This window comes from Tinamus guttatus, unplaced genomic scaffold, assembly GCF_059628265.1.
Source record: "Tinamus guttatus ecotype Peru unplaced genomic scaffold, ASM5962826v1 Tinamus_guttatus_pri_ptg000601l, whole genome shotgun sequence".
Taxonomy (NCBI): Eukaryota; Metazoa; Chordata; class Aves; order Tinamiformes; family Tinamidae; genus Tinamus; species Tinamus guttatus.
Genome location: NW_028289135.1, coordinates 4816119 through 4833920, shown reverse-complemented (window position 1 = coordinate 4833920; position 17802 = coordinate 4816119). Strand labels below are relative to the sequence as shown.

The 17802-nt window shown below is 42.0% G+C and overlaps 1 protein-coding gene across 1 annotated transcript in view; it reads right to left on the bottom strand.

Moving 5' to 3' along the window:
• RPS6KA2 (ribosomal protein S6 kinase A2) overlaps positions 1-17086 on the bottom strand; it is a 259837-nt gene extending 242751 nt beyond the window's left edge. The window contains exons 1-2 of the mRNA XM_088534829.1: positions 16991-17086; positions 13915-13959 (exon numbers count right to left, since the gene is read on the bottom strand). Of these exons, the coding sequence (XP_088390955.1) occupies positions 13915-13959; positions 16991-17053 (108 nt within the window). The 5' untranslated portion in view covers positions 17054-17086. The remainder of the gene's footprint in view (positions 1-13914; positions 13960-16990) is intronic.
• Between the last annotated feature and the right edge of the window lie 716 nt (positions 17087-17802).

Genomic DNA, 17802 nt, shown 5'->3' with positions numbered 1-17802 from the left:
CCATAGAAAACATCAGGAGGATGGATGCCTGCTTCATATAAGGTGGAAAGTTGTCTTTGATCCTTTGACTGCCTAAACTGAGCTATGCAGAGAAGAGAACCACCACAGGTCACAAGGGTCATCAGTTTCCTGAAAAGAATCATATCCCCATCGCATCACCACGCACAAGTTAAGAGACTAGATGCCACCTCTCTGCTCTGGAGCCTCCTGGAGATGAGTATTTTTGCAGCACCTCGCTTGATATTCCCCATCCTTAAAGGAAGAACAACAAATCTGCATTCATACTATCTTTGTCTGAAAGCTAATTTTTCCATAGTTATGAAAGGCTCAGATTCTACGTATGAGAAATAGCTAGTCCTCAGATATACAAACTTACTTAGGAGCTGAAGCACCAAATCAATGAAAACACTTCCTTCCATGTTAATGGAAAGGCTTTCCTGTGTTAATGGGGAGTGGAAATAACCACAGGCTATTAACTGCCCTTCTTTAGATTTTTGAGAATACTGCACCAGGTAACTTTTGAGCAGAATACAGAAGCGCTTTACCCACTTCCTTGAGAACATTGGGCAGTTTTCTGAAAGACTGGAAATCATTTAGTACTTGATGTCTGGATTCTACTCAATAAATGTCAGAAAGATTGGCACAGTAAAGGATAGGGGAAAGATGGAAAGGTATTACAATCAGTGTGTTAAGGAAATTCCTTAAGAAATGGATTTTAGAGGGGAGAGTCACAAAAGTCAACTTACACTAAGTCTTCCTAGTAGCTAAAAGCCTAGTAGCTAAATCTTCCTAGAACTACATCTAGAGTTGTAATAATAATAATAATCCTTCAAAATAGCAATTTTGTACACTTAACCTCCTGCTCTGTGAAAGCCCCCTGTAAAGTCATTTCCTCCACTGACTGAAGTCTCTAAATTTTCTCTTGAATCTCACTTGGCCAAAGTTGGACCATGACTGTTCTTATAGCATTTGCTTCATCTTGCCAATATTATCTCTTCATTCACCCTCTGATGGTCTCTTTCTCTTCCCCCACCATTTTCAACTCCAGCTTTCTTTATTTTTTTTTTCTTTCCATGCTTAAAAGATGTGTGACTTTTAAACAACTTCACTGCTGACCATCTCACTCCTGTTACACTACAGAACACTTTAACGCCATAACCAATAGAATGACCCAGCTCAGTTTGAGACAACTTCAAATCTCATAGTTAAATCAGAGGTGCTATCCCAACTGATAGGTGTTAAAATATCAAAGCCTTCAAGATATGCTAAAGTATATGTTTACATACTTTGTAAGAGCTTCAGTGGTTCACTTTTGCTTCAATTGCACTAGGTGTCAGTAGTGCCTGCAATATAGCATAGAGAAAACTAGTCACCCACAGAAGTGCTGCACAGGGAGGCTTCCCTCCTAAATGAATAAGGTTCATATTTGTATAGCACAGAGTTAGCAAGGACAGTCTGCTTTTTGTTGTTAATAAAAGATTGCTAAGAACGTGCTTTCTTTTAAAAGGCATTTTTTCTCAAAGCTGGTCTAGTCTTGCAGAGAGATCAAAGTGAAAGGGCATTGCAGGGAACAACATGTACACACAGCTGCAAAAAGACCCTGCACTTTGGTTCCTGAAAGGCTCAATGCTGGCAGACTTTCATGCTTCTGTTTGGGAAGCAGAGATTTCCCATTCATGATTACTGAAAGGAGGGGGCAGGGTAAAAGACAAATAAAAGTTCTTCTGCAAGAAACAGAACTAGCAAAGTCTGATTTATTTATTTATATTAAAACAAACAACCCCCCCATACACACACATATTTATGGCTATTGTACTTCACACTTCTTCCTTTGCCCTTCCTTTTTTGAAGAGTCACAGAGGTAGAAAAAGAAAATATATACAGTCTCATCAGTTATATATATGTATGTACCATGTGCTGGCTTGTTGCCAAGTGGAGTCTTGCCTTGGCCTTCCCTGGTTGGGCACTGTTTTAAGTCTCTCCCTTCTGCTCACCTGCTGATTTTCAGAAAATTTGGGAATAGGAATGGGAAAAATGGGAATCTGGAGTTGCCTACCCCACTTTCAGCTCATGTTGAAAATTTTGTTTTGGAAGCATATTGTCAGTGCAGTCACACAGGCCTCGTTCCATTAGTAAAATACAGTCCTAAAATTTACTGAGCAAAATCCTATTGCCTGCACAGATTAAGTTCAGAACATTTCAACCTTGACATCTTTTAACAACAACCTGCTGCGTAACTGCTTACAGAGCAGACAGAGTATGAAGCTCTTAAGTACAATTCTTTAACCAAGAACCGTCCCTGTCCCCATGGAAACAGCCTGTGGCCATGTCTAGCCGCAAGCAGCAGCCGGCGGCGAGGCCTGGCTGGCTCCAGCCGACACGGCCTCGCAGCGCAGTAGTGTCACCAGGCTCTGCGCAGGCCGAGTACGCGCCCGTTAGCCAACGCTTATGTTGTCCTCCCTTAGCTTCTCTTTGTACTCAGTTTATCCCAGCAGCCTCTTAAGACACATATGTTGTTCTCTCTGAAATTACTTCAGTGTTCGCTGTTCAAAAACCTAATGTAGTATTAGAATGACTTTAAAAGATACTTAAATGTTTATCAGTAATGTAAACATGCAACAGGAAAGCTGGGATTCCCCCTACCACAAATGGAAGTACCAAGCAGATTTTTCTGATTCAGTTGGTACTTCTTTCTATGGATGCTCCCAAATATCATGTTATACTAAAACATTCCTTGGTGAAAGTAAAAACATGCCTGAAGCCCTCTGATACTGGTAACAATCAAAATGTGAATTCAAGTCCTGTTTTAGCTTAAATACATATCAATCTAAGGCTAATCTATCATCTAATCATGTGAAATAATTGCTAAACACCATTAAAGTTCTTTTGCTCCCACAGGTGCCCAATCTCTGGATTCTAGGTTACTTTTATTAAGTATTTTACCCTGACTCAGACTCATTCTTCAAATTAGCCAGCAGATCAGGAAAAAAGTTCCAACGGATTGTTCAAAAAGACTGTATACAGCAAGCATCATCTTGAGTCACTGAATATTTGTGTGGCTTCGCGTAGCCTGATGAGCGCCCCAGCAGGAGAGAGCACCCAGTTCTCCTCAGACAGACAGTTCCCTGGGGAGCAAGTTCTGCCCATTCCACGTCTTCAAAGGACAAAGCTGACCCTGGTCTCCTTCTCTTCTGACAACTGCAGAAGCAGACACAGAATAGCTTCCTGTGTGACTCTCAAGCTCAATCCACTGCTCCTTTGTCATATAGGAAAGCAAAATCTCTCAAACAATGAAATCATTCATTTTGCTTTTAAATATTTTTGATACAGTAACGAAGCATATGCAATGCAACATCCACACAAATTGGATGCCCAAATCTACATTTCCTCAGTAATTATCTGATTCTCCAGCAACATTTTTACAAACTCTTAACTCTTTTCTTTTAAAACCTCTGAAAAGACAATCCTTCTCCTAACAGATCAGAGGAAATGGCTGTTTTTCTTCCAATCTGCATGCTACTTTGGTTCCTCAAGCAAGTCAACCTTCTTCATCCAGAGGACAGCACCATCTTTCCCCTGGTGATCTGCAGGACATAGACAGCCTTACAGAGTCCATTGCCAAAGAAAATCAGCTGTTCAGGTCCAGAGAGACTCTCCAGTTCAGACACTGAAAATGACAGGGCTTTGCAGCTAAACAAAATAGGAGAGAAGCCCTCATGCAGGAACATCTATACTCCCTATTTCCCACAAACGAGCCTTGTGCTCTATCTTCTCCCAAGCTGATTGCTGTACTGATGCCATTAGGTGAGGCTTCCGCTTGGGGGATTTTACTTTTGAACATTTCAACTTGTTTAGCTATGAAGAGCTTACTGTGACCAGCTAAAAATATATATACATAATTTATCATTATATAACCAATTAATTTATATATAAAGCTGACCAATGGCATCCTGGACTGCACTAGGAAGAGCACTGCCAACAGCTGTAAGGAAGCGATCCTTCCCTCTCCTCAGCACTGGCCCCCTGCATCTGGAGTGACGGGTACACACTGACCAGGCCATGGGCACAGGCCGAAACACAGGAACTTCCACCTGAACTGAGGGAGTAAATGAGGACTGGGACAGGTTGCCCAGAGAGGTTGTGCAGTCTCCATGCTTGGAGCTATTCAAAAGCCACCTGAACAAGCTCCTGGGCAGCCTGCTCTAAGTGACTCTTTGGAGCTGGACTGGACGAGATGATCTGCAGAGATCACTTCCAACTTGACTGTTCTGCAGTTCAGACACTGCACAGGTGTAATGGAAAGAGGAAAAAAAAAATGAGGGGCGGGAGGGAAGGAGGAAAAAAATGGAATTAAGACAAACAGCTTCTTCAAGTTACTTGGTTTTTTTCCCTCCTCCACAAGAATTCCACAGACTATCTCAGCAAACTGATAGCAGAACATCCTTTCTGCATCCTTTTCACTGGCAAAGGAAGACAAAGTTCGAGCTTCCTCTGTCAGCTTGTGACAGAAACTCACCCAACATTAGTCATGCTCTAACTGCTACAAGGGAGGCAGCCAGCATCTGTATTTCCCTCTTCAACAAAATGCGCAGGATTTCCAGGTGCTCTTCATCACCCAGAATGACTTCTCTTATAGTGAATGAACACACTAAGCTTCGCTAGATTTCCTCCTCAGAACGGCACAAGCCAGTACTTACAGACTGCCGGGGAAACCAGGAGTCCTACACTGCCCTGCAGGCAGCATCTGGCCTGTACGCTACTCACAGCATAGTTAGACGCTCTCCTCAGCTGTCAGCTAGGAACCAGGAACTGCTGCATCTAGTTCTCTAGAGAAGCTCTTCCAGTTGTTCACACAAGGTATGTCTACATTTGTTAAGATAAATAAAAGAAAAGGCAAGAGGAGCGAGCCAGGTAAAGAAGTATTTTAATGAACCTTTCTCTGCTGGAGCCTGCAACTGGTCTCTCTCCAGCTGTGCATGCAGGACACGGTGCCTCTGCTCAAGCTGGCCTGCAGAAGCGCTGCAGGCATTTGCACCACACACACACGCTTCCGACTAGACACTGACTTTGAGATAAGCAAATGCAGAGCTGGCCTTCTACCAATAAAGCTGCAGGCTAAGACTTTCCCCTTGGCAAGGACTATCATGTAACAGTTTGCCAGGCATAAATTACCATATCCAAGAGCAGGTTCAGTAGATTGAAGGTAGTAGCTACACAGCTGCCACAGTGCAACAAGCTCCCTCTTTTAGTATCAACAGCAAAGAAACATTAACATGGTTAATCCAGTTACCTTTACCTATTTCATAACTATGTGTCATAGAGTAAAAGTTAGAATGAAGACTCGCATGCATTCACCAGTATGCACATATTTTAAATCACAAGATGGTCACCTATTGTCTAAGTAGGTTTGCAACACGCTTGAAAAGGTCACTAAGATATCAATTTAAATTTCAGCAACTAGTTGTAATGCCCTGACCACAAACACAAGGAAAGAATTACATGAAAATATTAGAGAACAGATACTAGACACAGGCCACTACAAGGACAACATGACAACAGAGGGGCAGGGAAGGGGTTTGATTTTTAATCCTGTTTCACCTCATTCTGCAATAGCCAGAGGCATCTTTATCTCCAGCTATTGAAAACAAGCAAAACAAGCAGACAAACAAAAAAAATCCCAACTCAACATCCTACACTATTAAAAGGTCAAACAGTTCCTTAGGAAGCACCTTGTGGCTCACTGTCTCATTATCTCAGCTTTCAAGAAACACTATATTCTCTGCAACAACAACAACCAATAGCCAGCACTGTCCATTGATATAGGGATTCTTGAAAGTGAACTTCCCAGCCCAGATAATCCAATTCTCAGAAAAGAGAATAAAAACTCTGGGTCAACCAACCCACTTTGTATCTGTTACCAGAACCTAGTGTACCAGTACCAAACTAGCCTCTAAGGCACTGCAAAATTCAAAGATAAAAAACCTCAGGTCCTTACTGTAAGTATATGTTTGTTTAACAAAAAGTCTGAAATCTAGAATTAAATATATATTTCAAGATGTACAAAAAGAAAGTTGAATCATGTTTTCTAATTTTCTCCCAAAGCAACTTAAAGTGCTTAAAGAGAACTGTTCAAATAAATAAAAATATACTAGTCAGTCACAACAGAGAATCACCCACAACTTAATAAAGAGATGAGTAGTTATTCAAAAAATGAATGATGAACTTAAATAAATTTTCTCCCAGTACAGACATTCTAGCGATATTCTAGCTATTTTTCCCCTCCTTGCCACAGATAGAGCTTAGAACATTCGGTTTGTTAGAAGTCAGACTTCTAACTTCTTAGTTATTACAGAACTAGGGAGTCAGGGGAAATCAACCTGAGGCCCCAGGAAGTCACAGCATTAGAATAACTCCCAGCTGATCCCGTGATCTGAGTAAGAACTCCTACCTGTCCCAGAAAAAGGAAATAGTTTTTAAATTTCTCTTTCAAATTCAAGGAGGTTGCATAGCTTCAGGAACAGGAGCTGGATTCTGTCCTGCTTCTTCATCAGTATGATTCTGTAAGCTTCAGACAGACATCTAAGCCTATGCAGGATTTGAAACCCTATGATGAGCACTAAGGAAGCAAAAACAAATGTTTTTTATTTGTCCACAGAGTGCACTCCCTGCAATTTAAGTACTTTTTCTATGCAGTTACCCTGAGACTGACTATATGCCACACAGCTCTTCCCTCAAAAAATTATTTATTCAAAGCTGGCTCTGAGAACAGAAAAGTCTGCAAGTCTGCCAGCTATACACAGCATGACAAGCCACATTTCAGGAAAATGATTCAATAAATTTAGAATATTTAACACAGCTTTAATTAAGCCTTACACTAAGCCCAGTTAGCAATCAAGGACATGAATCACAGAAGCAGCCCTGAGCAAAATCTGAACTTAAGTGACTGCTCCTCGAGAAGAGCAGTGACTTAGTGCAGCACAGGTCTAGAAGGAAATATCTCATTCCATATGAAAGTAAACTATGGATGAGAAACTGGGAAAACTGCCACTCCACACCCAGATGCTACAGGGACCAAGCCTATTGCCATTAAACCCTCTTCATATCCTCAGTATGGTGTCAGGAGATCCTGCAATACTCATCCCTTGTCCTTGGCCTAGATATGCCATGGAGATGAAGAAGAGGCAGAGGCGTTGGTGTATCCAAGTTCGGGAGCTGGAAAGGTGCCAAGCAGCACTAGGCTGTGTCTTCATTTATGCTACAAATACAAACCAGCCCTTCTCCTATTACTCTTCTAAGCAGCCTCACAAAATGATTTGAAGGAAGATTAAGAGATCAAGCATTTTAAAGACATCTTTAGCTACAGGCATGGGAGGATGTCAACAATTCTTGCCTTATTCAGCCAAATTTCATGCTCAAGATCCCTCTAAGATCACAACTGCAGCCTTCCAAGCAGGGCCCTCTGCACCTCCAGCTACCAACACAGTAATCTAACACAGCCCCCTAACCCACACCACGGGACATGGAAAACAACAGGTCCACTTCTGTGCAAGCCAGAAAATTCCCAAGTGCCAGCCCCTCAGTAAACAGTCATTAACCTAAAACACTAGCTTCATTGCTTTGTATCAGCACCTTTGGTAGGAAGGGCGGTTCAGAAGCTTTAGTCTTCAAGAATAAAGCAAACCACATTAAAAGCTGAGGTAATTGTACAAGAGTATCTCTGAAAGATCTCTCTTCTTTGAAAAGACAAAGGAGAAACTCAAAATAAATTAAACATATCTACATATTAGTATATTACAGCAACAAACCACTCACACAAGCATGATACTACTGTAAATGAGACTGTACATAAATACTGTATTGCCCATTCTTCTGTTTGGAAGACTTTCTTCTGTAAGAGGTACTACGAAATATTTTAGGATTCCCTTCTTACTGCCACTGAAAAGTGTCTAAATATACTGATCAAACTTAGATTAGACACAAGCAAACAAACCAAAAAGTTACTTCTCCAGCAAAATTTTAGATTGGATAAATGTTGAAGATTCCCCAGCTCTTGATTATTTCAAGGAAGAACTGTGTTTGCTTCAGCACATTAAAGAACAAGGTTATTTAAAGAACAAGTGCCTACAGATGGATAAATATGGTCACGCAATTTCTTTAAAGCTCAGGGCATCACAAATAACTCATGGACCATTCTTCACTTTAATTACGTGTCATTGCTGATTAGTACACAGTTCATGTCTGTGTGCGTCCATCCATCTCTGCTGCGCCCACCAAGATTTAGTAGCAGAAAGAAAATTACTAGACACAACTGAAAAAACTTAGTAATCAGTTTAATAATTACCCATTTCACACAAACACAGTAATTAAGAAAGGAAGAAAACAGCTAAAAAAAGAGTCAAAAATCCAAACCCATTTTGGCAGGGTCAGAATTTGTTTACTAAACCAGAATGAAAATACTTACCAGAAAAGAGTTTTACCTCTTAGTAGTTATATGAAAATATTTGGATAACGATATCTAGCTTAAGCAACTTAGATGCACAAGAAGTTTTCTACATCTGCCAAACCAAAGTTTGAGCATGTGGGAATTGGCAATTAATTTTACATAACCAACACTGTACAAATACCTACCTACCCACAACTTCAGGTGCCACATCTTTTTCTTCAGGCACATCTCTCTGGTGCACGCACAGCCCTCCATCTTCCACTGAGGTGCTCATGCAGCATAGGTTTCTGCATCCTCCGAAAGTACCTAGAGAAAGGAGCTTCAGCCTCCCCTAGCTTTAAATGTCCAAGTGCTAAAAGGCAGGTAAAACATACTAAAAGCAGCAACAAAAAACTTTGCAGATTTCACATGCCCATGTAACTTCTACCATAGTTTAATTCTTGACTGAAAAGCCTGAAAGCAGTGAAGATTCACCAAGTAGCAGCGCTTTGATCAGAACTTCTGCTGTCCTCGGAATGATTTGCAGACTAGTTTTCCTAGGTTAAGCAGCAAGTCTTGACAAGTTGAGCTTTTTGATGCTTTGTCCTGAGACACGCCGGGATTAGTAGAAAGATAAGGTTTGCCTCTCATGATACTTGGGTTACATTTTCTCATTTACTACTATACACACAGTGTCATAGGGCCAGATGCTGCTCTCAGATGACAGAAAATGAACTGGAGACAGGTGATTCACTGTGGAACAAAGTTCTTCACAATAAGGAATACTCAAAGAGTAATCGACTGCAAGCAGCAAGAGGGTAGAAATCAAATTACTGCTCAGTTTGCAGAGAGCAAAACCACTGTCCACAGCCTCTGCTGAGGACAATATACCTTCAAAGGTGTTTACAGCACAAACTTGCAAAAATTCTGTGCCTGACTCATTTGGATCAACTGCAATCAGATGAATTATCACCCAAGGATCCCCTCAGTCAACAAGAAAGACTAGTTGGGTCTTGAATAAAATAGACTGTACTCCAAGCAAGTAAATACTCAGGAACAGAAGACTATTTCTTGACATCCACAATGAAGATGAATCCTGTGTGTTTAGATATGTCCATTAGATAACATATTTTAAGGTTGCTTTGGTCACAGTCTCCTGATTTTCCCCTATACTTTTAAAAGAAAAAAGACAAAGCAAAACGGCAGAGAAAGGTGTTGAGTACCTACCTCCCAGGAGTGTGCTTGTGGATCTTCATTCATTCTTTGCCACATCACCTTTTCTTTGGGGAAAATTATTTATAAACCTTTGAAATGCTGAAGCAATAGAAAAGTTGAGTGTAGAGGGAAAGAAAAGAGTGGCTGTTGAGGGAATCGTTCTTATTTCAGCCTGGAGAAATACTGCAGGTATGATTTCATGAAAGAACAAACTGAAGAGCAAGCAAGAAAATTAGAGTAGGTGGATAGTGAAGAAAGATATAATTTTCCAGCTCAGTGTAACAAAGCAGAATAAGGGGCTTTCTCACCATAGAACTGTAATCATTTGAGCATAAAATTGTAGTTTGTTTCCACTTAAAATAAACAAACAAATAGCTAGGCACCATGTAAGTATCTCATCACAGAAACAATTTATCCTTAACTTCAGGGACTGCCAAGTGACTCATCTCTCCTGATGACACCATTAGTTCATAGCCAGCAGTCTCTGGGGCACCAGCTGTCATTATGGAACGAGTCCATTTTCACAAGGGAACAGTTTTTCCACAAACCTTCTATCAGTCTTAAGCAATAATCCTTGCTCAAAAAATATCAAGCAGCCTAATTTTATTGTTTTGCAACTTGCAGAGAGCTTGTCAGGACTGTTTTCCCCACACACTCCTATACCCACCCTCATTCAGTCTAACAGTTGCTCAGTAATGACTGCTATAGTCCAGACTGCAGAATTCGTTTAAAAGTCTCTGAAAGCAAGTATTACTACATATCTGCCTGCCTCATTAGTTAAATCAGAGTTGGGCGTTTTGGTATACACTTAGTGAAATATATGGTCAGCTAGCTAGTTAGTCTATAGCTAAAATCTGTGACCTCGAGAAGAACAGAGACACATGAACACGAAGGCTCTTACTTGCTGGAATTCATGCGCCTTCCCTGAGCTCCGCAAACTGCTCTGTCCCACTGCGTCAGGGCTTCTTGGAGAGGAGGGGAAAAAGAAAAAAAAGCCAAGCACAGGGGAAGTTCTTGATGAGAGCATGGAAAGTGAGACCACTCACCCTGCAAATACTGATTTAATAAAGGGTTGAAAATATCATGGCAAAGCACTTAAGAGTGACACCTCAGTGAAAGTGAGTACCTGCTGTGATCTGAGGTAAGGAAAGCTCTGCCACCAAGCACATCTATCAGCTACCTTTGTTAATCTCCTCCTCATTTAGGGTGAGGAGTCCCACAGGAACTGGAAACGGAGTGCATTTTCGGTTCCCAAAGACCAAAGTTTCCAAGAAACAGTATCTGTCACCCTTTACTCGTTGGCAAGGAGAACAGTTTAGGTGCAGAACAAGCTAGGAAGAGACAAAGTAGCATATGTCTTTGGAAACTCAGTACAGGAATGAGCAGCAATCCCAGGTCAAGACATTTTCAGTTTTGTCACATAACTTCCACGACACACAACTTGCAGGACCTACCTAGTTCTGTGTCTGGATGGGTGCTTAGCACTTCCACAGCAGCTCTCCTACTTCGAGAGCCCCATAGGAGCTTCCAATTAGACCACACACAACCTCTTGAGAAAGTAAAACAGCTCAAGCAAGGAATTGCCACAATCCAGCCTCCCAATGTGCTTGATTTCAAAGGAGAAAAGCACCTTGTTCTATAAGCAGTGCTGCACATACTCAGTAAAAGAAGGTGCTGAAGAATATTGCTGCCAGCTGCGCCTCAAGCAGGATTTAGATAGAACGCTTAAATTGGACCCAGGCCAGACCAAAATGCATAGCATCCTTACGTACACGATCCAGCTGCTAATAATTACAGGCAAGAATGCATATTTCTCCTCTATGCAAAAGGCCATTTTTTTCCAAAGAGTCATATAATTGAAACACTGTTTTTCACAAATCTAAGCAAGAACTATTTCAAGACCTCTTCCAAGGAAATTCCTACCAGCCAAACCTACTTGCTCTTAAACAGGACAACCAGGGGCCATGGCTTTCGCAGGCCCTACGAGGAAAATGCCTTGGCAGGAACAACCCTAAGTAATCTAGGTTACCAAATTCTAGGGCAGCAAACAACACAGCTCTGGGGCTTCAGTGTGCCTCAGAAATGCTTGCTGCATCCAACAATCCCATGAATCATTTATGCCCTCCAAGACATTTAAAGAACTTGTCCATCAACAACAAGATCAGACCACAGGAAAACAGGAAGTGCAGTTTATAACCCATTTGTCACTTCGTCTCACTTGTGTGCACTACACACAGGAGAGAAATAAACAGGGAGAAGCCAGGATAGCCTAAAGTTATTTCCAAGAACACCCTTATCGCGGATGTGATGTCTTGCATTATATTATTTCAATTCACCCCTTAAGTTTTGCTTTAATGATAAAACTGGTTTGGGCACACACACACAAAAGAAAAAATAAATAAATAAAAATAAATAAAAACAACACAACATAAATGGCACAACACACATATACATCACTCCAAATACATCACTGTTCTTACCTACAGGACTGCTACAGCCAGAAACAAGTTTCATAGAAATAAAGTGGTGGTTAGTGCTGACTCAGGCAGACAAAAGCTGAAATACCACAACAGAGCAGAATAAGGATTAAAAAAAAAGTGGGGGGGGCTGTTTCTTATTGTATATGTCTGTTGAACCTCTGTAATTAAAGTACATCAGGGAAATCCGAGTGACAGGTCAGGGCACTTCTACACTGGACAGCAATACTTCACTCTCAGGGCAGGTTTCTTAGTGGTACACGCACTAAAATGGTCAGTCACAGCAGGTTACTGCTCAGCCAGACATAAGCACAGCCCTCCATGAGGGAACCAGGCCCTGAGGCGGCCCTGCTGAGGCAGCACCGGCAGAAAGACACACAGCTGAAGGTAACTGCAGGTACCAGATAGCCAACTGTAGCACTTACAGAACAGGAAACACACCCAAAGATGAGGAAATAGGACCGAAAAATCTAATAAGTAGTAATGATCATTACATACAACAACCTTTTTTGTAAAAATTAAAATTTCAGAATTCTATGAAATATCCTTAATGAAACCAATTAAATTAACCAGGTTAAATTAATTCAGAAAATGAAGGCTAATCTTTGCAAACAAAAATAGGGAAATTGACCTATGAAGTAAATTCTGATCATGAAACAAATTCTGACTTAGCAACATTCTCAAAGGATAAAGTGACTATTCTAGTGACGTGCACTTAATTTCAGCCCCAAGCCATTAGGGGTTAACATCTTTTCGAGCATGGAAATGAAGGAGAAGTTTGCAATTTGCAAGTTGTATTCATTTCAGAACTCAAGCCTAAGATTTTTTCCCCATTTTCCATCATTGAAGGGTTAAAACTTTTCCATTTAAGATAACACAAATAAATAAAAACTTATCCATCACTGAAAACCAAAAGTAAAGGTAAAACAGGAAATTTCAAGGAATAAGAGATACTGGGAACCTTAATGTGTTAAAAGGTGGCAATTTAGATAAAAATACATTTCTGTTGAAGCATTCTCCAAGCACATATTTTAATGATTGATAAGGCTTACCATTTCAAATCCTCTGTTGAAAAATAGTTATTTATGGATCAGAAGTACCACATCAGTTTGCAGCCAACCCTCAGTTCTTCACTTTTTGAGCAAAGTCAAAGCATCTTTCCACCATGCCAGCATTAGGAGAAGCCAGCACAATGATATTTTAACAGGCACCAGTGTAGTCTGGTCCCTCTTAATTAAGAGAAAAAAGGGTGACTCTGAAGCAGCTTCCCAAATCTCAGAAGTGAACACCTCAAATACGTATGAAACATTTCTTTTAGAAAATTAGAACAATCCTGAAATACTATAGTAATAATCAATTAGACTTACAAGGAAGTTAACTCAACCTAGTGACTGAACAGAAAAGATTTCAAAACTTTATAGTATTTAGTCATCAGGTTCAATCACTGCTACTTACGGAATAATTTTGATGACCACTCCTTCTTCTGAGACCACTACATGGCGGTCTTTGCATGAAATGTAAAGGCCTACAGAAGTTTTCTGTTTTATCTCAGAAAACTAGAAGAATAATATCTCCAAAATAAAGTTCAATAACCTCCAGCTAAGCAACTCCATCCTTCGTTTTTAACTTGCCAGAGTAATAAGAGACCGAAAAGGCAGGGTTTTTTTGCACCTTCAGGGCCTGAAGAGTGTGGAAAAGAAATCTAGAAATATTTTATTTTCATAAATGCAGGTGATTATATTATGATCACACAAATATTAGAAAGTGATTAACAAATATATAGATTATGCATAGATTTACCTCTTTTACGGGTTCTTCATCCAGGGTAGCATCTTCCGCCACAGGCTAGTGAACACAGAAAAAAGGGGAAAAAACATCTCATAAATACAGTTTATTAGGGCAAATAGACTTCTAAAGCCAAGTTCTAGCACACCATCTATGGATCTAGAATCCATTTACTTTTAATCAATAAAGTCGCTCCAGACTTGCACTACTGCAGCAGACATGCTTAATTATTCACATTTAATACAGGTAACCTTGGAATGTAGGAAGATCTGCTTTCTCTAACAGATATGAAGCTACGACAAAGCTATACACTATCTGCTCAATCAGTATATGACTTTCATTGAGTTGTTAGTGGCTTAAACTTGCATTTATCCTTTCATCTGCTGAAGGAGAGTTTCTTTAAAGAAAGAGCACATAGAAGAAAGCACTGTTACACACATCTGCTGATGAAAATTCAAAGCCACATTTGTTAATAAAAGACAATTGCACAAGAGAACAAATGAAAAAATGATATAAGATTATTCTTAAAATAAACTAAACAAAGAATTAGAGCAATATTTCTTTTTGAGAAAAAAAAAGAATGTATGTACACTTCAGGACAGATTTTTCAAACAGGCAACTCTCTCTTCAGCTACTGTAATTTTAATGGATGCTCTACTAAGGTAGGAACTCTTTGGGAATGGGGTAGAAAGATTCCTTCAAGATTGATCATGCCACCACTCCTTAGGGAAACATTTCCAAGACTGTAATTCACTACCCCATCCATATAAGAGAGGGCTCAACAACTATGCTGCCCCAGCATAGAGGAATTCCAGAGCCATTGTCAGGCACAATTAATGCCCTCCAGAGTCAACAAGTGAAGGATGTAGGATTTTGCTCCAATCTTTCCTCATGCACACATAATACAAAACATGCCCTCCCTTCACTCCTTCTTAGAGGAATTGATTTACTATAAATGTTGTCCTTAATATTTGCAAGTCATTCACCTGAGTCATGCACAGCCACTCATAAAAGCATCTATTTTAAAATGGTTTTTGGCATTAAAAGCAGGGAAGGAGGAGGTCCATATGCATAAGAGAAAGAAACCGGCTCCCTCCTTGTCTACTCATCTACTAACTGTGAAAAGCTTCAGTGAAAAAGAACAACTTGCAGACAAGCACCAAAACACTTTATCCCACACAGATTCAGAACCCATGACAGCTCCCTAGAAGTACTCCAGTCTCTAGTGTTTAACCTGCATTCTGCTTTGTTAAAACAAATGTCATCATTGTTTGAAAAGAAGAATGGTCTTTGCCGATAACAGGCTGCAAGAAATGAGGCTCATTTCAAATACCTCAACTAAAATAGAGCAAAGAGTGATTTAGGAATTATATTCTACATCATGATTTAAAGAATTATATTATGAACATGCTTAAAGATAGCAATAAATAAAAACAGTGAATGCTGCACCATAAACTGCTCCAGAATTTTATACCTATCATTCTTTAAACCCACTCTAAATTATTTGCAAGTGAAATCTTGCATCAAGAGTGACAGAACCAACTGTGTAGCTCGTAACTATAGTATTGTTTAAAGCAAGACAGAGCTGGGAAGTTTAGAAATCATCTGATTAAGCAGCATTGTAAAGGCTCAGTTAAACTTGGTAAGGAGAGCCACAGCCTTTCCTTCTCCAGTTTAATGGGAAGAAAGAACTAATTCTCCTCTACCACCAAGAGAGGTGACAAAGGAAAGCTCCAGGCTCAAGCAACCAACACCGGGATTCAGGGGAGAGCTGAAAGCATCACCAACAACCCAGGGAGAGTTCTCCCAGGGGCTGCCAGCAGACCATCCAATCTGAACACTAACTTACGTGGTTTCTATCTGGATCAGAAAGGAAAATACTGAACATGCACAGAAGGAAAACCTGGTGCGTGTTATACAAGTCCCTCTCATCAAGAAAGCAACCAAACACAAAATCAGCTAACTGCTTAAACGGTTAGAAGCAACCTGCAGTTACCTAGATAGAGTACATCTGTTAGCACAGGTTTCTTGCGTTACACAAATCAGAGCAGGTGACAGCATTTAAAAGTAAATTACACAACAGAGACCTGGCTAAGGTTGTGCTTTTTCCTGATATACCAGCCCAGAATAAGCTATGGAGATATAGTAAAGGATTGTGGAAATTTGATACAATAATGTATGTATTTAAGTTAGCAATATGAAATGGAAGCTTTTCCAGAGTTCAGCAACTCATTTTGAGATACGAGTTTGTGTTCCTTGTAACCTGGCTATTTAAGCTATACTTATATAACAGAAAAAAAAAATGTTTAACTGAACTCTGACCAAGTCAGAACAGCTTTAAGTGTAAATGAAAAAATACATTTATATTAAAACACACACACACAAAACCTCACTGATTTCCCTCATCTGTTTACATCATCTGTTACACAAATGTACCTTGTACGGGAAATAATTGACCAAAGTCCCACAGTTTTTACTGCATTACTCAAGAGCCCCAGAATTACTCCAGGACCTGCTGTGTCCCTATTCGCAGCAAGACAAGGTAACGACGCTCTTCCTGACACAAATGAGAGGATGTTAAATTGCAGGTAACGCGAGCCCATGCCGCACAGTGCCAGCCGCTTCTCCCGGCATCACGCGGTCCCCGTGAGACCCTGCGGGCACAGCCCTGGCCTCCGGCATCGCAGGAGAGGGTCCAACGTGCTCTAGCTGGGTGCAGGTGGTGAAAGCAAGTGCAAGGAAGCTGGGAATCAAAAGCTAGTCTAGGGTTATGATGGGTAGCGTTAAGTAAGAGAGGAAGCATAAAAAAAAGAGAGGGAGAGAGAGAGAATGGTGCTAGCCTCAGATTAGAGGCTACACAGGTTTATATTTAAACATGAAGCAAACACCACTTGTACGTCTCACGCACTCCCCGCAGGATCACCTCCAGCTTCAGGAGCAACAGGTGCCCAGCCTCGCTGCTCCCAACATTCACCAGAGGGGATGAGAGGCAGAAGTTACCCCCAATTCTGTGACACCCAGACAGCCCTGAGGGTACCTGTCCCCGCGGGCAGGGAGGCTGGCACCCCCTTGCCCTGCCGGCCCCGCTCACCTCCGTCTCCATGGGCTCCACCTCGATCCTCTTCCATAGCTCCAGGAGGTGGGCGATGGGCATGCTGGCGCCTTCGGGACAAGCTGAGGAGCGACACCGGAGAAGGAGCGCGCAGGTTGCAGCGAGGATCCTCGCGACGGGACCCTCCGCCCGCTCGGCAAAATGGCTCCTCGCGTGGCCGTGGCCGTGACCGTGGCCGCTGAGACCGGGGGAGCGGAGCGGAGCGGAGCGGAGCCGAGCCGAGCCGAGCCGAGCCGAGCCGAGCCGAGCCGAGCCGAGCCGAGCCGAGCCGAGCCGCCCTCGTTCGCTTGCGGCCGAAGCGCGCAAGTTGAGCGCGGGGATGCGGCGCGCGCTGCTATAGCAACGGCGGCGCAGGGCGGCGGCGGCGCCTTGGGCCCGGCCTGGCCGGACCGAGGCGGGGAGCGGAGCGCCCGTCCCGTCCCGTCCCGTCCGGTCCCAAATGTCCCCCCGGGAGCACGGGCAGGGCGGCCGCTCCCGAGGGAGCGGCGAGGGCGGGGCTGTCCCGCGGGGCCCGCCCCGGCGGCCGGTAGCGCGGCCCGGCGCGAGTGGGAAATAACTATAAAGTAATGCGGATTGGGTGCGCTTTTAAAAACGGGGTGTATTTCTATATATATATAAAAGTATATTATAGATGTAACTAAGCTTGACGGGTTTATTACCGTGTGGAGACTTGAGGCCAAGCCCGCCTCTCCACGGGATGCCATGTCCCCTCTCCCGCAGCGCTCGCGACCTGCGGTCCCTTCATCACAGCGCGACCACGCACCGCACCAGGTCCCGAGCCACGGAGGGAG